Source organism: Heloderma suspectum, chromosome 4 (genome assembly GCF_057233095.1).
Source record: "Heloderma suspectum isolate Gila_16-S chromosome 4, 16-S_ref, whole genome shotgun sequence".
NCBI lineage: Eukaryota > Metazoa > Chordata > Lepidosauria > Squamata > Helodermatidae > Heloderma > Heloderma suspectum.
Window position 1 is genome coordinate 157,543,247 of NC_139461.1, and position 22,483 is coordinate 157,565,729.

At 46.2% G+C, this 22,483-nt stretch overlaps 1 protein-coding gene across 1 annotated transcript in view; it reads left to right on the forward strand.

Moving 5' to 3' along the window:
* The first annotated feature begins 455 nt into the window (after positions 1 to 455).
* Positions 456 to 22,483, forward strand: part of LOC146347555 (protocadherin alpha-C2-like) — a 202,114-nt gene continuing 180,086 nt past the window's right edge. Inside the window, exon 1 of the mRNA XM_084850919.1 lies at positions 456 to 2,816. Within this exon, the coding sequence (XP_084707045.1) occupies positions 456 to 2,816 (2,361 nt within the window). The remainder of the gene's footprint in view (positions 2,817 to 22,483) is intronic.

Genomic DNA, 22,483 nt, shown 5'->3' on the forward strand with positions numbered 1-22,483 from the left:
GACGCGACTGAACGACTGAACAACAACTGAGGTAAATAGAACTGAAACAGTAAGAGAGAGGCAAATGGAAGCTAAGGTCATTATATTTCCTTGGAAGTAAACGTGTATAAAATGAAATGTATTGGTACAAGATTATTATAAACATTTGAAATAAAAACATGGAAGGGAATAATCTGCTTCTCCATTTCAAAATTCAGTCACTAGGGGTCACTGTTCCCTAAGGAAATATTTAAGAAAGGCTGAAAATTCAGAGCTCCTCCCACAAACGTGACAGTAAATCCTACCTGTCAGATCCACAATAGAAACATCAGATGCAACACCACAGGAACAGATTCAACCAATTTCACAGATACTAGCTTGGATGAGCTGCTTGGACTCTGCTCTTCACTCCTGAAAGAAAGGGATTTATCTACCTGTCTATGAAAAAAAACAAGACATTGCTGTCTGAATTTGCCATGCTTGCTTGGAAGGCAGGTTCTGTAAAGAGGCAGCTGCTGCAGCTGGCCCTGCTCCACGCAGCCTGGGAGGTGGGCAGCGGCCAGCTCCATTATTCCGTGCCGGAGGAATCCCAGCACGGCACCGTCGTGGGCCGCCTCACCCAGGACCTGGGGCTGGAGGCGGGAGAGCTGGTGCCTCGGATGTTCCGGATGGTGTCCAAAGAACAGGGGGACTATTTTGAGGTAAATGTGCAGGATGGGACCTTGTTTGTGAATTCCCGGATAGACAGGGAGGAGCTGTGTGCCACCACTGCTGTGTGCATCATTCACCTTGAGGTGCTTTTGGACAAACCCCTGAGGGTTTTCCACGTGGAAGTGGAGATTGCTGACATAAATGACAATGCCCCCATTTTCCCTGTCACAGAGAAGCAATTTACTCTGGCAGAGTCTAGCATTCGTGATTCATATTTTCCTCTAGAGGGAGCCTCTGATATGGACATCGCTGCCAACTCCCAGCTCAAGTACAACCTTAGCCCAAATCCACATTTCCATCTAGAGGTAATGGGGAATTATGAACACAGTGCATCTTTATTTCTTGTTTTAAATGCACCTCTTGATAGAGAAGAACGTGCTGTTCACCATTTATTACTCACAGCCATTGATGGAGGCCAACCGCAGCTCACTGGCACAGTTCAGCTGGTGATCAAAGTGCTAGATGCAAACGATAATCCTCCTGTATTTAATCAGTCGGTTTATAAAGTCCAATTATTAGAAAACTCAGATAGTGGGTTATTAGTAATGAAGATAAATGCTACAGATTTAGATGAGGGAACAAATAAGGAAATTACATACACGTCAAGCACAAATGGAGAAGAAAAGTTTATCCTTGATCAAAGGACTGGTGAGATCCGTGTGAAAGGAAATGTGGATTTTGAAGACAGGAATTTTTATGAAATACAAGTTGAGGCAAAAGACAAGGGGAATCCTCCATTATCAGGACACTGCAAAGTTTTGATTGAGGTTCTGGATGTAAACGACAATGCACCTGAAATTGCAGTGATGTCTCTATTGATACCTGTCCCAGAGGACTCCCCAATGGGAATGGTGGTGGCCCTGATCAGTGTCTCAGACAGGGACACTGGCGCCAATGGACAAGTGAGCACTTCCCTGTGGCCACCTGGGATTCCCTACAAGCTAGTGCCCACCTTCAAGAATTACTGTTCATTGGTGCTAGCTGAGCCCCTGGATTGGGAACAAGTGGCTGAGTACAGGCTCTTAGTGACAGCACAAGACCAAGGGGTCCCATCACTGTCAGCCAGTAGTAGCCTGGTGGTGCCAGTCAGTGACGTGAATGACAATGCACCCGCTTTTGCTCAGCCCTCCTACACGGTCTTTGTGAAGGAGAACAACCCGCCAGGTGCCCACATCTTCACAGTGTCCGCCTCAGACCCAGATGTGGCTGAGAACTCCTTGGTCAGCTACTGGATGGACGAGCAGCTCTGGCCCCTGTCCAGCTACGTCTCAGTGCACTCGGAGAGTGGGAAGCTCTATGCCCTGCAGCCCTTGGACTACGAGGAGCTGAAGCTGCTGGAGTTCCAGGTGAGGGCCAAGGATGCCGGGCTGCCCTCCTTGTGTGGCAACGTGACGGTGCAGCTCTTTGTGGTGGATGAGAACGACAACGCGCCTGCCGTGTCGAGGCCAGCGGAAGAGGATCCCATTCTCCTGCTGGCCCCTGCGGTGTCTGGGCACGTGGTGGGCAAGGTCCGTGCCCTTGATGCTGACTCAGGGTACAATGCGTGGCTGCGATATGAGCTGCATGAGACAACGAGAGGCCCTTGGCGGGTGGGGCTGTACAGTGGTGAGATCAGTACCGCGCGTGCCTTGGATGAGGAGGAGGGCAGCGGCAGCCAGACTCTCCTGGTGCTGGTGAAGGACCACGGCCAGCCTCAGCTCTCGGCCACAGCCACAGTGAGTGTGTCACTGGTGACAAGTGCCCAGGGTGTTCAAAGTGACAGTCGCCTTTCTAAGACAGGAGAGAGTCCAAGGCCGTTGCAGGACACTGCCAATGTTTACCTGATCATTGCTATCTGCTCCGTGTCCAGCTTGTTCCTGCTGGCGATCACCTTGTACGTGGCCCTGCGGTGCCACTGCCAGGCGGAGGAGTCCGTGGTGTATGGTCCTGGCACAGCCACCCTGGTGTGCGCCAGTGAAGTGGGCAGCTGGTCGTATTCAAATCGCCACAGCCACATCCTGGCGGGTGTGAATGGAGAGGCTGGAGCCAAGAGTGACCTCATGGTTTTCAGCCCCAACGTTCCTGCCTGTGTTGACAATGGGGAAGTGGTAGTTGTTGAGGAGCCAGTTCCAAATTTATCTGCGCAGGTGAGTGTGACATTATAATCCTTGAAACAGTTATTCTGCTTTGACATGTGTGACATGATTTGATATCTGTTTATTTCTTAAATTTTAAAAAGATGTTTTTAATCATGCTCTTTGGGAGACCTTCATTGAGGATATTGCAGGGGCAATGATCATGATAGTTCTGTACTGTTCTTATTTGAGAAGTGAATAGACTATCAAAGTAACACCACTGGTTGGGAGCTGAGGCGAACTTTTGAGTATGTAGGCTTAATCAACTCCTGGAAAGTGTGAAGAAAGCCTGGGTATGAATTGGTATAGCCCTGAAATGTTTTTCTTGCTCTATGAAGTATTTGAACAACCAGTGCATTTAAAACTGGATTTTGGTTTGTGAATTAAATAACAGTGTGGTAATTTATTTTTCTGTGAGCTGCGCTCAAGTTTCAGTCAGTATCCAACACTATCGATGCATGTGTATGTATTAGCTGGTTTGTTTGTGTGTTTGTTTTGGTGTGGTGTTCATTTTACCTTGTGGTATGTGTGTGGTGTGTTATGTTTTTCCAGCTTTTATTTTTGGTGTGGGTGTAAAATGTAGGTGGATGTTTTTCCTGTGTTTTTTTTCTGTGTGTCTCTGAGCATCACCAGTTTGTCTTCTGAGAAATGGATATTGTTGTGTTTTGTGATTTGGCATTTGGGGCTCTGACCCCACTTCTGATTTGTACTTTCTTGTCCGTTTCTTGTCCAAGTTACTTATCCCTGAGTCTTAGCAATTTGCCTTCTGTGAAACATGTGTTGGAACAGAAAACTGAGTTTCCAAATAGTAGTTTTGTGTTTTGGAACTCAGACCCCACCTTTGCCTTGTACTTATTCTTGAGCAAATTACTTCTCTTTTAAGCTTACCAATTTGCCTTCTTGGAAATGGGTGTTTTGTGACTGGCCAGGCCAACCATGGCAACCATTTTGTGAATGGGAAACTCCTCCCATGGCAACCATTTTGTGAGAGTGCCCATGATCCTCAAAATTCCAAATTTGCCCACTGGCCCCTGATTAGGAAATACTGTCAACATATTCTTGAAAGAGTAGATTAATACAAGAAAGGACATTTTTTCAAGTGTCATCCTGGTAATGACAGTACAGAATCCATTGCAATGAAATGTCCGGTGATTGTATAAATAGTATTATCTTCCTGCTATTCACAGTTCAAATACGTCATGATTTTTGTAAAGGGCACACTATGGGCATGGTTTAATGCTATGTAAAGGCAAGGCACCATTGACTTTTGGTAAGATGTGGATAACATGAAGAGCATCCAATGATTCTGGATAATAATAAAGTAAAACCAGAGGATAAACAGTTTAAATTATTTACATGATTATGTTTCTGATGTTTTTTGTTTATTCAGTGGCTGGTTAATGTCATTGTTGAAATCATTAGAATATATTGAAAAGTTCAAAAGGTGGAGTAGTGGTTGCGAAATCATGGCTTCCTTGCACCAATGACCTGAACTAACTGATCAGTAAGGTCCTCTTCCTTTGCATGCACACTCTACTTGTGGCACAGTGTACAACCATCTGCAATCTGTACAACAGCACTGTAAAGTGGGTGAACTAGCTGAGGTTAAACCCAGAGAACACAGAGGTGGTGTTGGTCATAGAAAGTCTGACTCAGGGATTGGAGTTCAACCTGCTCTGGAAGGGGTTGTGCTCCTCTGAAGGACCAGATCATGGGCGGGTTCCTCCTTGACCCTATACTGTCCCTGGATTTTCTGATGGCAGTGGTGGTAAAGAGAGTGTTTGCACATTTACACTTGGTGCACCAGCTGCAGACCTTCCTGAGTCAGTCTGGCATGGCAACAGTTATCCATGCCTTAGTTACACCACGTTTAAACTATTGCAATGGCCCTACTTGGGGCTACCCCTGAAAAGTCCCCAGAAGCTTCAATTTAGTGCAAAATGTGGCAGCTAGGCTGCATAGTATTGGTTCCATATTGCCTGTCCTGAAAGACCTGCACTGGTTGCCAGTTGCTTTCCAGGCTCAATTCAAGGTGCTGGTTTTAACATTTAAAGCCCTAAATGACTTAGGGCCTGGCTATCTACAGGATCGCCTAGCTTGTTATGAACCTGCCCAGCTGTTAAGATCCTCAGGAGAGGCCCTCTTCAGGTCCCTTACCCACAGAGGCCTGCTGGTTGGGCACACACAAAAGGGCTTTCTCCTGTGTTGCTCCAAAACTTCCTCTTGAGGGAATGCACTCCCTCAAGAACTGCAATTGGCCCCACTCTCTTGGATTTAGAAAGGGTGAGAAGACACATCTTTTTAATCAAGCCTTTTAAATTATGTTGTTGTTTTAACCATTTATGGCACAATCCTATGGCCGCTAGACAGTGACTAGACGGCCATAGGATTTTTGGTTTTCGGGAACCAACCTCAGAGCCAGTGCTCCAAACTCAGTTCCCAGGAAACCGCCTCCCTGACCCCTCCCCCTCCCCCTCATAGGTGGTGCAGTTTATTCCTGGCTCCGTGCTCTAAGAGCAGCGTGGAGCCGTGGAAAAAGGGGTGTTCCTGGGGGCAGGGAGGGGTGGGGACAGTGGAAGTGCCAGTACAACGCTTCCTAGGTGCCGTCTGGCCTCCCCCCCTCCCCTGCTCCAAACCACTCTGGCTAGACAGCTGAAATTGGCCATCCAGCCACAAATACAGGATGGCCGGAGCGCAGAGGAGAAGATCCTCTCCACACTACACCCGCCCTGTACTGGAAAGTCGGTCACCTCCGAGTTTGAAGGCAGGCAACTATCCCCATAGGATTGTGCTCTCACTGTTTCTAATATTCTTGCTTTTATTGTGTTGAGGTTTTATTGTTTTAAATTGTTGCACATCGCCTTGATGGCTTTTTAGCAAATAAGGTGGTATATAAATGTTAAAGTCTACATTTTTAATTATGGTTGGGAAAGGGACTGAAGATGAGAAATGGTGGCTTGTCTAAGACCACCTAGTGAATTTATGACTGAGATGAGGTGAATGCCAGTGTTTCAGATGCATCTGCTGGTCTTCTACTTTGTACAGTAAAAACCCAGTGCTGGAAACTTAAGTATGGCTGAAGAAATTACATGAAATATTGAATTGTCTGAGAAACTGGGATTCCTCAAAACTATGCGAGGGTGGAGGACCAGTGGACATGGTCTGCCTCCAAAGACAGATGGATCTGGATAGCTTCTCAATATTTCTTCAGGAGTTTCCTCATGAAATGGTAGATGGTTCTGTCAAAGTCCTAGTCAATTTGTTGAATACGGAGATGGATCAGGTGGTTGATAGAACCACTCCTAAGTGCCCTCTCCTACCACTTAAGGCTCTTTTGGCTTCCTAGTTTTCTAGAGACCTTGAAGCAATGACAGCTGGGGAAAATCTCGGGGTGACTACAATTGCTTTTAGAGCTTTCTCTGTGGTAGAGATGGCAGCAAATACAAATTACTTTCCCACCACCATTGAGATGTCCAGCAGAGCTGTTTCATGTGGTGAGAAAGCGGCTTTATGTGGATTTTTAGACAGATCAAATGGCACCCTCAACAAGCTATGGTGACTTTTTTCCTAAGCAGTTCAAGAATTACTAGCATTGGTTTGGCTGTCATGTTGGAGTCAATAAAATACCTGTTGTTCCATTTGTCAATATTATTGTCAGTATTGTTTGGATGAGTTTCAGTTATTAAAGCAGATACTGACTGGTTGTTTAGTATATTTAGTATATTCTCAAGTGCTTGAAAATGCTTTAATAAGCATGAGGCATTTCAGAAGGATATTTCCTTCCTCAGGGGCTATAAATAAAATTTCATTGTAAAACATTGTCGACATTTTAAACCATACTAAAACCTGTAAGAATATATACAAAGTTGCAACAATTAATTTTCACAACTGCACCCTAAGTCCCTATCAGTGATCACCCATGACCATTTACTTTTTAAAATATATTATTTATTTATTTATTATATTTCTATCAAACCTTTCCACCAAATGGTGCATGAGGAGGCTAACAGCAATGAAGTATGAAGTAAAGCACAACATAAACAATCAAAAACACAAAACAGGCAGGTGAAACATCAATAAAATTGATGAAATAAAAACAACCAGTTCACCAAATGGCAATGTTTTCAGTAGCTGAATAATCAGCGTCTAAGGCCACCCAAGGCCTGTCTGAATAAAAATGTCTTTGTTGTTGCCTGCTGGTGAAAGATAATCAGATGGGCCTCCCTGGGTGAGAAGTTCTAGGGCTTGGGAGCAGTGACTGAGGTCCTCTCCCAGGTTCTCACTAAATGCACTTCACATGTTGGTGGGACAGAAAGAAGGGCCTCTCCCAAACCTCTCTTAGACACTCAGCGGGCAGGTCCCAAATTATGTAAGGTCATAACCAGCAGCACTTTGAATTGTGCCTGGAAGCAGGCCATTAGTCAGTGAAGCTGTGGTAGCATGGGAGTCACAAGTTTCCTCCAAGTGGCTCCAGTCGATAGTCTCGCTGTAGCATTCTGAACGAGCTGAAGTTTCCGAAGAGTCTTCACAGGCAGACCCACATAGTACATGTTAAATGAGATGTGGCTAAAGCAATGTCATCATGGCCAGTTCTGAGATGCCTAAGAATGGGTGCTTTTGGCAGACTAGCCTTAGCTGTGCAAAAGTGCTCCTGAACATCACGCAAAGCTGGGCATCAGGTTCAGGACCAAATCCTGGAGTACATAAAAATTGAGAACTTGAGTCTTCAGTGAGGATGCAACCCCATCCAAGTCAAGTTGAACCGTTCTTCCATGATCTGTGTTTCGACTGATCTGGAGCACCTCTGCCTTCTCCGTTCATCCTTGTCCAGTGCATTACTGATGTCAGACACTGATTCAGAAGTTGGTCAGCTTTCTTGAATTTAGATGGAAAGGAGAGGTAGAGTTGGGTATCATCTGCACATTGGTCACACTTGAACCTCGGAATCACAGATGACCTCATCCAGCATTTTCATGTACCATATGGGACAAGAAGTTGGAACTCTGAGGATCAACATAGTCCAATGGCCAAGGCATCAAACAGGAGACCCCCAGCACTACCTTCTGGAATCATCACTCCAAGAAGGGCAGAATCCAACATAAAACAGGGCCAAAACAGACATTAAATCCACATGTAGCACTGGCAGAAACCAACAGAATGATAAATGCCAAGTTCTGCACCTAGGAAAAAGGAACCAAATGCACAGTTACAAGATGGGCGATACTTGGCTCAACAATACTACAAGTGAGAAGGATCTTGGAATCCTTGTAGATCACTAGCTGAATATGAGCCAACAATGTGATGTGGCTGCAAAAAAAGCCAATGCTATTTTGGGCTGCATTAATAGAAGTATAGCTTCCAAATCATGTAAAGTATTAGTTCCCCTCTACTCAGCAATGGTTAGGCCTCATCTGGAATACTGTGTCCAGTTCTGGGCACCGCACTTTAAGAAGGATGCAGGCAAGCCAGAGAGGGTTCAGAGGAGGGCAATGAAGATGATCAGGGGACTGGAAACAAAGCCCTATGAGGAGAGACTGAAAGAACTGGGCATGTTTAGCCTTGAGAAGACTGAGGGGAGATATGATAGTGCTCTTTAAGTACTTGAAAGGTTGTCACAGAGAGGAAGGCCAGGATCTCTTCTCGATCATCCCAGAGTGCAGGACACAGAATAATGGGCTCAAGTTACAGGAAGCCAGATTCCAGCTGAACATCCGGAAACACGTCCTGACTCTTAGAGCAATATGGCAATGGAACCAATTACCTAGAGAGGTGGTGGGCTCTCCCACACTGGAGGCATTCAGGATGAAGCTGGTCAGCCATCTGTCAGAGATGCTTTGACTTAGATTCCTGCATTGAGCAGGGGGTGGGATTCGATGGTCTTATATACCCCTTCCAACCCTACTATTCTATGATTCTATGTAGCAACTTTGTCTTTTTTTCATTATTACTTTAGAGTAGGCATAGGGTGCCTGATCAGGCTTGAGACCTTATCAACAAACTGAAAGCTAACGAATCACAGAGTCCACATGGTATCCGTCCAAGACTTCTTAAAGAACTCAAGTGTGAAATTGCTGATCTTCTAACAAAAATCAGTAACATGTCTCTAAGATCAGCCTCTGTACCAGAGAACTGGAGAATGGCAAATATAACACCAATTTTCAAAAAGGGATCCAAGGTAATTACAGACTAGTTAGCTTAACTTCTGTTATGGGTAAACTGATGGAAAGCGTTATTAAAGATAAAATTAGCAAGCATATAGAAGGACAAGTCCTAATGAAAAAGAATCAACATGATTTCCATAGAGGTAAGTCCTATCTCACTAACCTTTTAGAGTTCTTTGAGAGTGTCAATAAACATGCAGAAAGGGGTGATCTGGTAGACATTGTGTACTTGGACTTTTATTTATTTATTTATTTATTTATTTATTAAATTTATTAATCGCCCATCTGACTGGTCACCCAGCCACTCTGGGCGATGTACAACCCACCATAAACAATTTAAAACAATAAAATTTTACCATAAATTTTTTTTAAAAAAATACCCTAACCCACCCCAAATGCCTGCCTGAACAACCACGTTTTTAATGCACGACGGAAGCTCATTAAAGAGGGGGCATGACGGAGTTCCCTAGGGAGGGAGTTCCACAGAGTGGGGGCCACCACAGAGAAGGCCCTCTCCCTCGTCCCCACCAGTCTAGCTGTCCTGGCTGATGGGACAGAGAGAAGGCCATCCGAGGCTGATCTTGTTAAGCGGCCTGTCTGGTGTTGCTGGAGGCGCTCCTTAAGATAGGCTGGGCCGGAACCATATAGGGTTTTAAAGGTCAAAACCAACACCTTGAATTTGGCCCGGAAAACAACTGGTAACCAGTGCAACTCCTTCAGCACTGGAGTGATGTGATCTCGCTGGCGGCTGCCTTTAATCAGGCGAGCCGCCGCGTTCTGTACCAGCTGCAGTTTCCGAACCATCTTCAAGGGTAACCCCACGTAGAGCGCATTACAGTAGTCTAAACGAGAGGAGACCAGGGCATGTACTACCGATGGGAGCAGATGGTCAGGAAGGTAGGGGCGCAGCCGCCGTATCAGATGGAGTTGATACAGCGCTGTCCGGCTCACAGCTGACACCTGAGCCTCCATGGACAGCTGGGAGTCCAAAATGACCCCCAGGCTGCGGACCTGGTCTTTCAAGGGTAGCTGTACCCCATTCAACACCAGGTCAACATCCCCCAGCCTCCTCTTGTCTCCCACCAAAAGTACCTCAGTCTTGTCAGGGTTGAGCTTCAGCTTATTCCTCCCCATCCAGCCACTCACCGTCTCCAGACATTTGGACAGGGATTCTACGGCCAACCTTGGTGAAGATTTGAATGAGAGGTAGAGCTGAGTGTCATCCGCATATTGATGACACTGCACCCCAAACCTCCTGATGATAGCCCCCAGTGGCTTCACATAGATGTTAAATAGCATCGGGGAGAGGATGGAACCCTGTGGCACCCCACAAGTAAGTGGCCACGGGTCCGAAACCTCCTCTCCCAGTGCTACCCTCTGGTACCTGCCAGAGAGGAAGGACTGGAACCACCGCAATACAGTGTTTCCAATGCCCAACCCCTCCAGGCGGTCCAGGAGGATACCGTGGTCAACGGTATCAAAAGCCGCTGAGAGGTCGAGGAGAACAAGGAAGGAGCATTCACCCCTATCCAGAGCCCTCCTCATATCATCCACCAAGGCGACCAAGGCCGTTTCTGTCCCATGCCCAGGCCTGAAGCCCGACTGAAATGGGTCTAGATAATCAGTTTCTTCCAAGTGTGCCTTCAACTGCACCGCCACCACCCGCTCAATCACCTTGCCCAAAAATGGCAGATTTGAGACTGGGCGAAAGTTGTTCAGAACTTGAGGATCCAAGGAGGGCTTCTTTAAGAGCGGTCTTATCACTGCCTCCTTGACGGCTGATGGCATCACTCCCTCCTCAAGGGAGGCGTTCACCACCGCCTTGATCCCCTCACCCAGTCTCTCTCTGCAGCTCATAATGAGCCAAGATGGGCAAGGATCAAGTAAGCAGGTGGTTGGCCTTACAGATGAAAGCACCTTGTCCACTTCATCAGGAGGAAGAAGCTGGAACCGATCCCACAAAACCGGTTTGCCACAGGCCGCCTCTTGCTCACTAACTGTATCCACAGTGTGCAGAGTAACACACCTAATCTGATCAATTTTATCTTGCAAAGTGCCTTGCCAAAGCCTCACAGGAGGCCTTAGAATGCTCCAGTGGTTCCGGAGCCACAGGACCGACCAGGCTCCGGACCACTTGGAACAGCCTCCTGGGGCAGCACTCTGCAGACGCGATGGAGGCAGCATAATATTCCTTTTTTGCTGCCTTCACCGCCACGTGATAGGCTGAAGATATAGCTCTAGCCCGTGTCTGATCGTCTTTGGAGCGAGACTTCCGCCACCGGCGCTCTAGCCGTCTCACCTCCTGTTTCAGAGCTCGTAACCGCGGATTGAACCATGGTGCAGTCCGAGCCCTGTTCAGGGGGAGAGGGCGTTTCGGAGCCACCCGATCTAATGCCCCGGTGATTGCGGCATTCCAACCACCCACCAGGGTCTCGACCGAGTGGCCGTTGGCATGCCCCAGAGAATCCCCAAGCGCGTTCAGGAATCCATTTGGATCCATAAGACGCCTGGGGTGGACCATTTTAATGGGTCCTCCACCCCTGCGGAGGGGTTGTGGAACCGAGAAGTCCAACATCACCAGATAGTGATCTGACCATGACAAGGGGGTGGTGGATATACCCCCGACTTCCAGATCACTCCCCGCTTCTCCAGAAACAAACACAAGGTCTAGTGCATGACCGGCTACATGGGTGGGCCCAGTTAGAATATGGTGCAGCTCCCAGGAGGCCATGGTCTCCATGAAGTCCCGAGGTGCTCCTGTGAGGATGGCCTCCGAATGTACGTTGAAGTCCCCCAACACCAGTAAGTTAGGGGACTGTACACGCACATCAGAGACCACCTCAAGCACCTCGGCCAGGGAGTCAGTCATGCAGCGGGGTGGACGGTACACGAGCAGAATCCCCAGACTGCCCTTCGGGCCCAACCTCCAGTACATGCACTCAACAACCTTGGTCTCCCGGAGAGGGGGTCTGGTGAAGACCAAGGACTCTCGGTAGATAACAGCCACTCCCCCTCCCCGATCCCCAGCCCTCGGCTGCTGTGCATATGAAAATCCAGCTGGACACATGGCTGCAAGGGTTGGAGCAGCAGCCTCGGCCAGCCAGGTCTCCGTAATACATGCCAGGTCTGCACCCTCATCCAGGATCATGTCATGGATGAGGGAGGTTTTCTGGGTAACAGACCTGGCATTGCAGAGGAGCAAACGAAGGCCAGAAGATGGGGTCACGCCTCCCCCAGCCATCCTTTGGCTCTGGACAGGCCCGGAGCAGGGGACAGATACTACACATCTCTCCCTTGTTCCCCTTAGCTGGCATGGCCTGCCCCTAGCGCTCCGCTAGCGCCTGCCGCCCAGCCTCGGTATGTTCTGGCCCCCAACACTCCCCCCACTGCCTCTATCAGGTGGACACATGCCCCCTCGCTCCCGCCTATCAGGCAGGCTACCCACCCCTAAAAACACAACAAAATCCCCCCCAACAAAATAAAACAAACAAACAAAACAATTAAAATCCCCTTAAAAATGCCAGGCAGGAGTCCACAGGGAAGGCCTGGTGGCGGTGGTAGCGGCGACGGCGGCAGCAGGCCCAGCGGCCGCAAGCACGCCTCTTCCCCGGTGGTGGTGGTGGTGGTGGCTTCTCCTGCAGGCCCTGGCTCTCCCAGGCCACCTCAGCCAGCCAGCTTATGTAGCCCCTCCAGGGAGGGGCAGGTGGAGCAGCACAGCTGGCTCGGTACCTGGGGGCCTGGTCCTGCAGGGACTGGCGGTCTGCCAGGCAGAAGTCCACAAGGAAGGCCTGGTGGTGGTGGCAGCGGCGGCGGCAGCAGGCCCAGCGACTTCCAAAGGGCTTTTGGTAAAGTCCCTCATCAAAGACACCCGATTAAACATAGCAGTCATGGAATAAGGGGAGAGGTCCTCTTATGGATTGGTAACTGGTTAAATAACAGAAAGTAAAGAGTAGGAAATAAAATAAAATAAAATAGAGTCATAAAATATTTTATTTTAAGATAGTGAATGAATGGTAAGATAATTTAACACACCAAAACCAAAATAATCTAATAAAATATGCAACTTTCATTCCCACTGACTAAAACTGATTAAAAGTGACTGCTTCTATAAAATCAACTTATGCCTGCAGTGCAAACCTATACATGTTTACTCAAAAGGATTGCAGCCAGAGGGAGCAATCCTAGGGCTCCTTCACACTGAGCTTGCGATTCAGATTGCTCCTTCATGAAAGTTTGCACAGGCTGTTTACATGACACCGTGATCATTCAATGTGTCTCCTGCACTAAATGCCCTTTGCTCCATTTTTAAATAGATCGCAGATAATGAGCTATCAAATTACCCCATTGTGTTCTGCTTCAGTTTCCTCCATGAAAAAAGTAAAAGCTGCAAGAGGAGTGAGGTCAATGAAAGATAAGGGAAGACTCAGATACAGGAAGAAGGAGGGGGAAGGGGGTGGGGGAAAACTCTTAATACAAGAGGGAAATTATGATAGGTGTAACTGAGACTTGGTGGGATGACTCCCATGACTGGAATACAGCAATTGAAGGATATAACTTGTTCAAAAAGAACAGGAGGAACAGAAAGGGAGGTGGGGTTGCACTGTATGTGAAAAATACTTATCTCTGCACAGAAATACAGGAGCTTGGTAGCCCCATCGAGAGCATCTGGATCAAAATAAATGGAGCAAAGAATAAAAGGAACCTGGTGGTCGGAGTCTACTACCGGCCACCCAATCAAGGAGAAGACGAGGATGAAACTTTTGAAAAGCAAATAGCCAATGTTTCAAGGAAGCATGATGTAGTAGTAATGCGGGACTTCAATTTCCCCAGTATTTGTCAGGAGACAAATTCTGCAAAACATGGCCCCTCCAGGAAATTCCTGACTTGTGTGGCGGATAACTTCCTCTTACAGAAAGTAGAGGAAGGAACTAGAGGACTGGCTACTGACAGGTATCCCTTTCTTCTCATCCATGTGGGAACAAATGATACCGCCAAGCGGAGCTACGAAGAAATCACGTCAGACTTTGAAGCTTTGGGAAGGAAACTCAAGAACTTTGGGGCCCAGATAGTTTTCTCATCCATCCCCCCAGTAGTTAGAAGAGGGATAGAAAGGGAATGAAAAATACTCCGGGTGAATGACTGGCTACAAAAGTGGTGCCGACGAGAGAGATTTGGATTCTGGGACCAAATTCACGGGCTGTACTTCCTGGAAGATGGGCTGTTGGCCAGGGACAGGTTGCACCTCACAAAGGATGGCAGGAATGTGTTTAGCCACAGCATGAAGAACTTCATTAGGAGGGCTTTAAACTGAATCCTACGGGGAAGGGAGGTGTAATGTTGGGGGTAACAATGGACGTAGGCACATGCACTGCAACGGAGAGAACAGCTCTGATAGCGCCCAATAATAGTCTTCAGACACATGTAGGAAGAAAGCCAGACTATGAAGCACATGGTCTTCGATGTCTATATACTAATGCCCAGAGTATGGGAAACAAACAGAATGAACTTGAACTCTTAATACAGGAGGGAAATTATGACTTGATAAGTATAACTGAGACTTGGTGGAATGACTCTCATGACTGGAATACAGCAATTGAAGGATATAACTTGTTCAGAAAGAACAGGAGGAACAGAAAGGGAGGTGGGGTTGCACTGTATGTGAAAAATACATATCTCTGCACAGAAATACAGGAGGAGGAGCTTGGTAGCCCCACCGAGAGCATCTGGATCAAAATAAATGGAACAAAGAATAAAAGGAACCTGGTGGTCGAACTCTACTACCGGCCACCCAACCAAGGAGAAGACGAGGATGAAACTTTTGAAAAGCAAATAGCCAATGTTTTAAGGAAGCATGATGTAGTAGTAATGCGGGACTTCAATTTCCCCAATATTTGTCAGGAGACAAATTCTGCAAAACATGGCCCCTCCAGGAAATTCCTGACTTGTGTGGCGGATAACTTCCTCTTACAGAAAGTAGAGGAAGGAACTAGAGGATCGGCTATCCTTGACTTGATCCTAACCAACAGAGATGACTTAGTGGATAAAGTAGCAATTACAGGAACTCTGGGGGAAAGCAACCATGTTGTACTTGAGTTCTTGGTTCTAAAGGAAGCAAAAGCCGAGTGTAGTCAAACGCGTACCCTGGATTTTAGGAAAGCCTATTTTAATAAACTCAGAACAATGATCAGTAAGGTCCCATGGCAAGCGACGCTAATGAGAAAAGGAGTCCAAGATGGGTGGGAGCTTTTAAAAAAGGAAATTCTCAAGGCACAATTACAAACAATTCCAACAAGAAGGCGGAAGACAACAGAAGAAGCCAATGTGGCTTCACAAGAAGCTTAGACATGACCTGAAGACAAAAAAGGACACATATAGGAAGTGGAAAGAAGGCCAAGCAACAAAGGCAGAGTACAGGCAGGTAGCACAGAATTGCAAGGATGGCATCAGGAAGGCTGAAGCTGAGAAGCTGAGGTTAGCAAGGGATGCTAAAAGCAACAAAAAGGCTTTCTTCAGCTACGTGCATAGTAAAAGACAGAGGAAAGAAATGGTGGTTCAGCTATTAAATAAGGATGGCAAAATCATAACAGATGACAAAGAAAAGGCAGAAGTGCTCAATTCCTACTTTGGCTCAATCTTCAGTCTACTTTGAATGAGTTCAAATCTCCAAGGCCAGATGAACCTAGAGTAATAAAGGAACTGGCAGAAGAACTCTCAGAACCACTGTCTATTATCTTTGAGAAATCATGGAGGACGGGTGAAATGCGAGATGAGTGGAGGAGGGCTAATGTTGTCCCTATCTTCAAAAGGGGTAAAAAGGAGGAACCTGGGAACTACAGACCAGTAAGTCTGACATCAATCCCTGGGAAAATTCTGGAGCAGATGATAAAGCAATCCATCTGGAAGCACCTTGAAAACAATGCAGTGATGACTCGAAGCCAACATGGATTTGTCAAGAACAAATCCTGCCAGACCAATCTGATCTCGTTTTTTGACCAGGTAACCTCCCTTGTGGACTGTGGGAATGCTGTAGACATAGTATACCCCAACTTCAGCAAAGCTTTCGACAAAGTGTCCCATGATATCCTGAAGAGCAAACTAACTCAAAGTGGGCTAGATGAAACAACTCTCAAGTGGATCCACAGTTGTCTACAGAATCGGACTCAAAGTGTGCTTATCAATGAGATCTTCTCAAACTGGGGAGAGGTAACGACCGGGGTACTGCAGGGCTCAGTCCTGGGCCCAGTGCTCTTCAACATTTTTATTAATGACTTGGAGGAGGAGGTGCAGGGAATGCTGATCAGATTTGCAGATGACACAAAATTGGGCGGCATAGCTAATACTTTGGAAGACAGAAACAAAATTCAAAGTGATCTTGATAGATGAGCGCTGGGCAGAAAACAACAGAATGACATTTAATAGGGATAAATGCCAAGTTCTGCACCTAGGAAAAAGAAACCAAATGCACAGTTACCAGATGGGGGATACTTGGCTCAACAACACTACAAGCAAGAAGGATCTTGGAATTGTTGTCAATCACAAGCTGAATATGACCCAACAATGTGACGTGGCTGCAAAAAAGACAAATGCTATCTTGGGCGGCATTAATGGAAGCATAGCTTCCAAATCCCGGGAAGTACTAGTTCCCCTCTACTCAGCACTGGTTAGGCCTCATCTGGAGTACTGTGTCCAGTTCTGGGCACCACACTTTAAGAAGGATGCAGACAAGCTGGAGAGGGTTCAGAGGAGGGCAACAAAGTTGATCAGGGGGCTGGAAACAAAGCCCTATCAGGAGAGACTGAAAGAACTGGGCATGTTTAGCCTTGAGAAGAGAAGACTGAGGGGAGATATGATAACGCTCTTCAAGTACTTGAAAGGTTGTCCCAGAGAGGAAGACGAGGATCTCTTCTCGATCATCCCAGAGTACAGGACACGGAATAATGGGCTCACATTACAGGAAGCCAGGTTCCAGCTGAACATCAGGAAAAACTTCCTGTTAGAGCAATACAACTATGGAACCAATTAGCTAGGGAGGTGTTGGGGTCTCCCACACTGGAGGCGTTCAAGACAAGGCTGGACAGCCATCTGTCAGGGATGCTCTGACTTGGATTCCTGCACTGAGCAGGGGATTGGACTCAATGGCCTTGTAGGCCCCTTCCAACCCTACTATTCTATGAAAAGGAAGCATGTGAAAAAGGGAGTCATTGTGATCCTGCATTTAAATGGAAGCAGAAAGCCCAGTTTTAAATGCAGGATTTTAGGCTGGTGTAGAGATGCCGCTCAACAGTGTCTGAGGGGCCATTAAGTAGTTCAGATTCCTTAGTCTGTGATTGGCAACAGGGCTCTGACCTTAGAGTGGGGAACTGGAGAACTACCCCTCCTCCCCACCCTCTCACAGCTGGTGTGGAAATAACAGTGCTGGCTGGCATCTGAGGTTGGGAATGTGACCTCAGAGAGGGGGAAAAGGGAGGCATTTTGGTGGGCAGGGAGGGGATGCACTGGAGAGGCCAGGATATGAGTTATCCTGAAGGCTGTCCAGCCTCCTTCCCTCCCCCTCTGAAGCAAAAAAGCCCTTCTAGTGAAAAATGCAGGGCAGGAGGACAGGGAGGCAAAAATTGGGGGCTTATGGTCATTGAGGGTGCAACCCATAGGATTGCACCCTTCATTGAATAATCTTTCAATGAAAACACTTGGGGCCAGTCCAAATGGTCGTGTATGCTTGGCATTAGGTGCCTGGTGCGTGCGACAAATGGTGTGAACAAGGTCTTTGTTTGTGGGAGGGCTGCTGTTTGGGCAAGAGGGTTAATGGCAGGAAACCCCCATACATGGAGCAGCACACGAAGAAGTGCAACTGGATGCAATGGGTGGTTCAGTTATGCACTTTAAGATCATTATAAAATTTAAAATGGATACTAGGATTTGTATTTTATGAAAAATTATTTTAAAAGGGTGGGGGAATAAATACTATTTTTCCAGAGAGCCAATGTGGTGTAATGTTTAGAACGTTGAACCAGGGAGACCAAAAGCTAAAATCCCCAGTCAGTCATGAAGCTTTTACTGTGTGACCTTGGACCAGTTACTGTCTCTCAGCCTAACCTAACTCATAGGGTTGTTGTTAGGATAAAATGGGGGAGCAGGAAGACCCATGGATGCCACCCAAAACATCTTGCAGGGAAGGGTGGGATATTGCCATCACCCATTTTGGGGGGCACCGTGACACAGGACACCAAAATCAGTGAGACTGTTTATTGTAGAAAATCTCATGGTAAAAGCTCAATAGTTACAACCCTCCAGAAATCATATAACTAAACAACAGGTATAGGGACATTGCTTAGCTCAAGAAACAGCTCAAAGCAGAATAATTACAACTTTGTCAGAGATCAGTCTACTGTTCAGAACACAAGGCAGGGTCAAGGGTCCTGATAAATCCAGGCAAGAAAACATTCCAGGCAATTCAAGACGTGGTTCAAGAGCAAGTTACAAAACTAAAGTTTAGACACATAGGCAGAGATCAGTCCAACAACAGACTCTACGTTGGAAGCTCCATGGTACGTGTGTCAAGGCAGACCAAGGTCAAGGGTTACAATAAGTCCAGACAAGGCAGCATTACAAGCTTTTAAATGATGTTGAAAAAACAGGCTCACGAGCGCTTGCTCCAGGTCTCGGTAATAGTTTCTATGTAGACAAGAATCTCAATTTCATAATTCATGATAAGTCCAGGCATCTCTTGGGCACTCAAGACAATGATAGGTCCTGGCAAGATAGAGAGAGAACCAGGCAGTAGAGAGGTTCCCATGGAGGGCTTCTACAATCCATGCTCCCTGGCAGACTTAGTCCAGGATTCAGGATAGTTCCAGGCAAGTTTTTAACAATACAAGTTTCCAACAGACAAGGGTCCAGTTTTGAGGGAGAGTCCAGGTGAGAAAGTGTTTCAGGCAGACAATGGACTAGACAGAAAGGGTTTCAGGCAGAAAAGACAGATGTTCCCAGCAAAGTTCTGTAGTCTTGGCACTGGCCTAAATGCAAAGGAGGGGTTTCTTGAGCCCTCCTTCTGATGATCATACTGACAAGGGATTCTAGCCTGTAAACGAGCCTATTGCAAGCAGGACATCTCTGTTCAGCCTCTTGAGTTGACATCTTAACCTGGCTGACACCTCTCAAGTCCCCTCCCTCTGCTTGGTTCCCACAGAAGATTTCTCAAGTTGAAAAAAGCAGAGGTTTGACTTAAAGCCTTATTTTGCAGCTGTGGCTGAAAGGGAGTTTCACTCTCCTTTGGCCTGCAATCAGAGGGGTGGCCAGGCGAGCCAGGCTCTCACCATTCTGACATTCTACAGCCTGAGCAGGCTCAAACCAGCCCCCTCCCTCATCCTGCCATCAGATGGGAAACCAGGCTTCCCATGACTGAACTGGGTTTTAAACCATTCCAGTTCTCTTCTGAATCTGATGCTGACTCTAAAATTATAGGGTGCGCAGTGGTGCTTGCGCTAGGCCCGGCAGATATAAATGTAATTATTTAATTTGCTTGCAAAAACCACTGAAGTAGTGTATTATTTAGCCATTGGCTATACGAAATATACTAAGTAAATCACATCAGGAGCCATGTATATTTTATTATGTATTTATTACATTTCTAATCCGCCCAATAACTAATATTCTCTGGACAGGAGGGAGGGTTCTGTTGTGCTCATGTCCTGCTTGTGAGTTTCCCGTGGGCAGCTGGTTGGCCACACTGTGAACAGAATGCTGGACTACAACCTCATATGGGGGAGACATCCTGCAACCTGGGCTTATTTATCTTGCTTGGCAATGTCACTCCTTCCCGAGTGGAAGCTAACACAGAAAATGCAAGTCACAGTTGCATGTATACTGCTATATCTTACTAAGTCTATTCTCATACATCAGCAGTTCTGCTGAGACAAACCCTACCTGTCTAGAAAGCAGGGATTTCTATAACTAGGTTTGCTGGTCCTCCCATGTCTTTTCTGAATACTCGCTGAATAGGTTTTGTTCAGGGTTATGGCAGCCTGACTTGAATTGCCTGGAGCTCCATGCTCCGTAGGTTAGAGGTCATTGGGAAATAGCAGTCATCCTAGAAATCATCAGGAAAGGAATAAAAAATAAAACTGCCAATATAATAAATTCCTTTATACAAATCTATGGTGTGACCACATTTGGAATACCGTGTGCAGTTCTGGTTGCCACACCTTGAAAAGGATATTGTAGAACTAGAAAAAGTGCAGGAAGTGGCAACCAAAATTATCTGGATGCTGGAGCAACTCCCCTATGAGGAAAGGTTACAATGTTCAGGGCTTTTTTTTTTTTTTTGGACAAGATTTTAGTTTAGAAACAAGGCAAATAAGTTGGGATGTGATCGAGGTTCTATAAAATTATGTATGATGTGGAGAAAGTGGATAGAGATACATTTCCCCCCCTCTCTCATAATACTAGTACCTGGAGTCATCCAGTGAAGCTGAATAGTGGGAGAATCAGGACAGAAAGGAAGCACTTCTTCACACAGCACGTAGTTAGACTGGAATTTGCTGCCACAAGATGTAGTGATGGCCACCAACATTGTTGTTGTTGTTCAGTCATTAAGTCGTGTCAGACAGCTTTAAAAGGGAATGTGATAAATTCATGGAGCAGGGGTTCTCAACCTTCTTGGGTTGGTGGGCATGTTTGGAATTTTGACAGTGTGTTGTGACCTGATCCAGCAGGGTTCTTAAGTTTTAGGCACATTTTATGAGGCATCACTTCACAGGCTCCCATGCCTGAGTTTTTGTTGTGTAGACTGATCAGGTGAAAGAGAGAACAAGGACAAGATTGCCCTGCCTTTTGGACCCTGGGGCCAGAAGTAATGCCTGTTTGGTCCCTTGCAATTATATAGTGAAGGGATGGCTGCTAGCAGTTGTCAAGGTATCATACACATCCACAGTGTAAACTTCTAAAATGAGTGCCATGTCCTCGTGATACTGACATGGAAGTCTTCGAACATGGGTAGCTCAATACCCAAACCTGCTGGAGCCCCAATGCTTTGATCTAAGCCTGTTTTGGCTAATGGGAATCAATTGGTTGGATCCAGGCTTAGTCATACTTAGAGTAGATCCATTGAAATCAGTGAGACTTAAGCTAGTCATGACTAATTTAAGACCCATTGATTTTAATGGGTTTACTCTAAGTTTGACTAAGTCTGGTCTGGACCCAACCGACAACATACTCTGCTTAAACTGTTGATTACATTATGATTATTCAAACTTATTAAAATTATCTAAAATCCAAAGGTTAACTTTGCAAGGAACAATATTAAAAATAATAGAAGCAAGACGCAAGAACATTTAGAAAACAATTATGAAACTAACCTAAGAATTAAGGAAAATCCAAATTCAAAATTGGTGTGGCATTTATATTGATAGTCACAAGATGTCGCTACCTACTTAAAAGCAAAATGTTCTTTTCAGACAAAGATCAAAGCCCCTCCCAGCAATACAGTAAGAAAAAGAGACTGTGGGAGCAGCTCAGGATGATGGCATGGATACTGCAGGGTAACAACTGGCCGTTTCCCACCATTTAATTCTGAGTGGATTTAATTTCTTTTTTAAAAAAACAGAAGTAAAACCTACCGTTACTATGGCTGTTTTGCACCAATGCCCCCTGGTGAAGAGCTGGATGCTGCAGCTGATTCTATTCCACAGAGCCTGGGAAGTGGGGAGTGGACAGCTGCATTACTCTGTCCTGGAAGAATCCCAGCATGGCACCTTCGTGGGCCGCATTGCCCAGGACCTGGGGCTGGAGGTGAATGAGCTCATGCCCCGGATGGTCCGGATGATGTCCCAAGGCCGTGGAGACTATTTCGAGGTAAACGTACAGAATGGAATTTTATTTGTGAATTCCCGGATAGACCGGGAGGAGCTCTGCGCCAAGATCGCTGTATGCATGATTCATCTGGAAGTGATCCTGGATAAACCCTTGAGAGTCTTCCATGTTGAAGTAGAGATCAAGGATATCAATGACAATGCTCCTATATTCACAGCAGCTGAGCAATACCTGATTATTCCTGAATCTAGACTTCCAGACTCATCTTTCCCACTAGAGGGAGCCTTTGATGACGATATAGGTTCAAACTCTCACCTCAGCTACAAAATCAGCCCAAATGAATATTTTGCCTTGGATGTTCAAAACAATGAGGAGCATGGTGAGTCTTTCGTTCTTGTGTTAAGGAAACCGCTTGACCGAGAGGTAACCCACATCTATCATTTATTACTTACAGCCACTGATGCAGGCAAGCCAGAGCAAAGTGGCACTGCTCAGTTGGTAATCAGTGTGTTGGATGCAAATGATAATGCACCAGTGTTTAATCAGTCTGTCTATAAAATAAAACTTTTTGAAAATGAAAAAAAAGGAACATTAATAATCAGTCTCAATGCAACAGATCTTGATGAGGGAATTAACAAAGACATTACATATTCAATTCGAAGTGTTAACCCAAACAATTTAGGTGCATTGTTTACTTTAGATTCAAGCAGT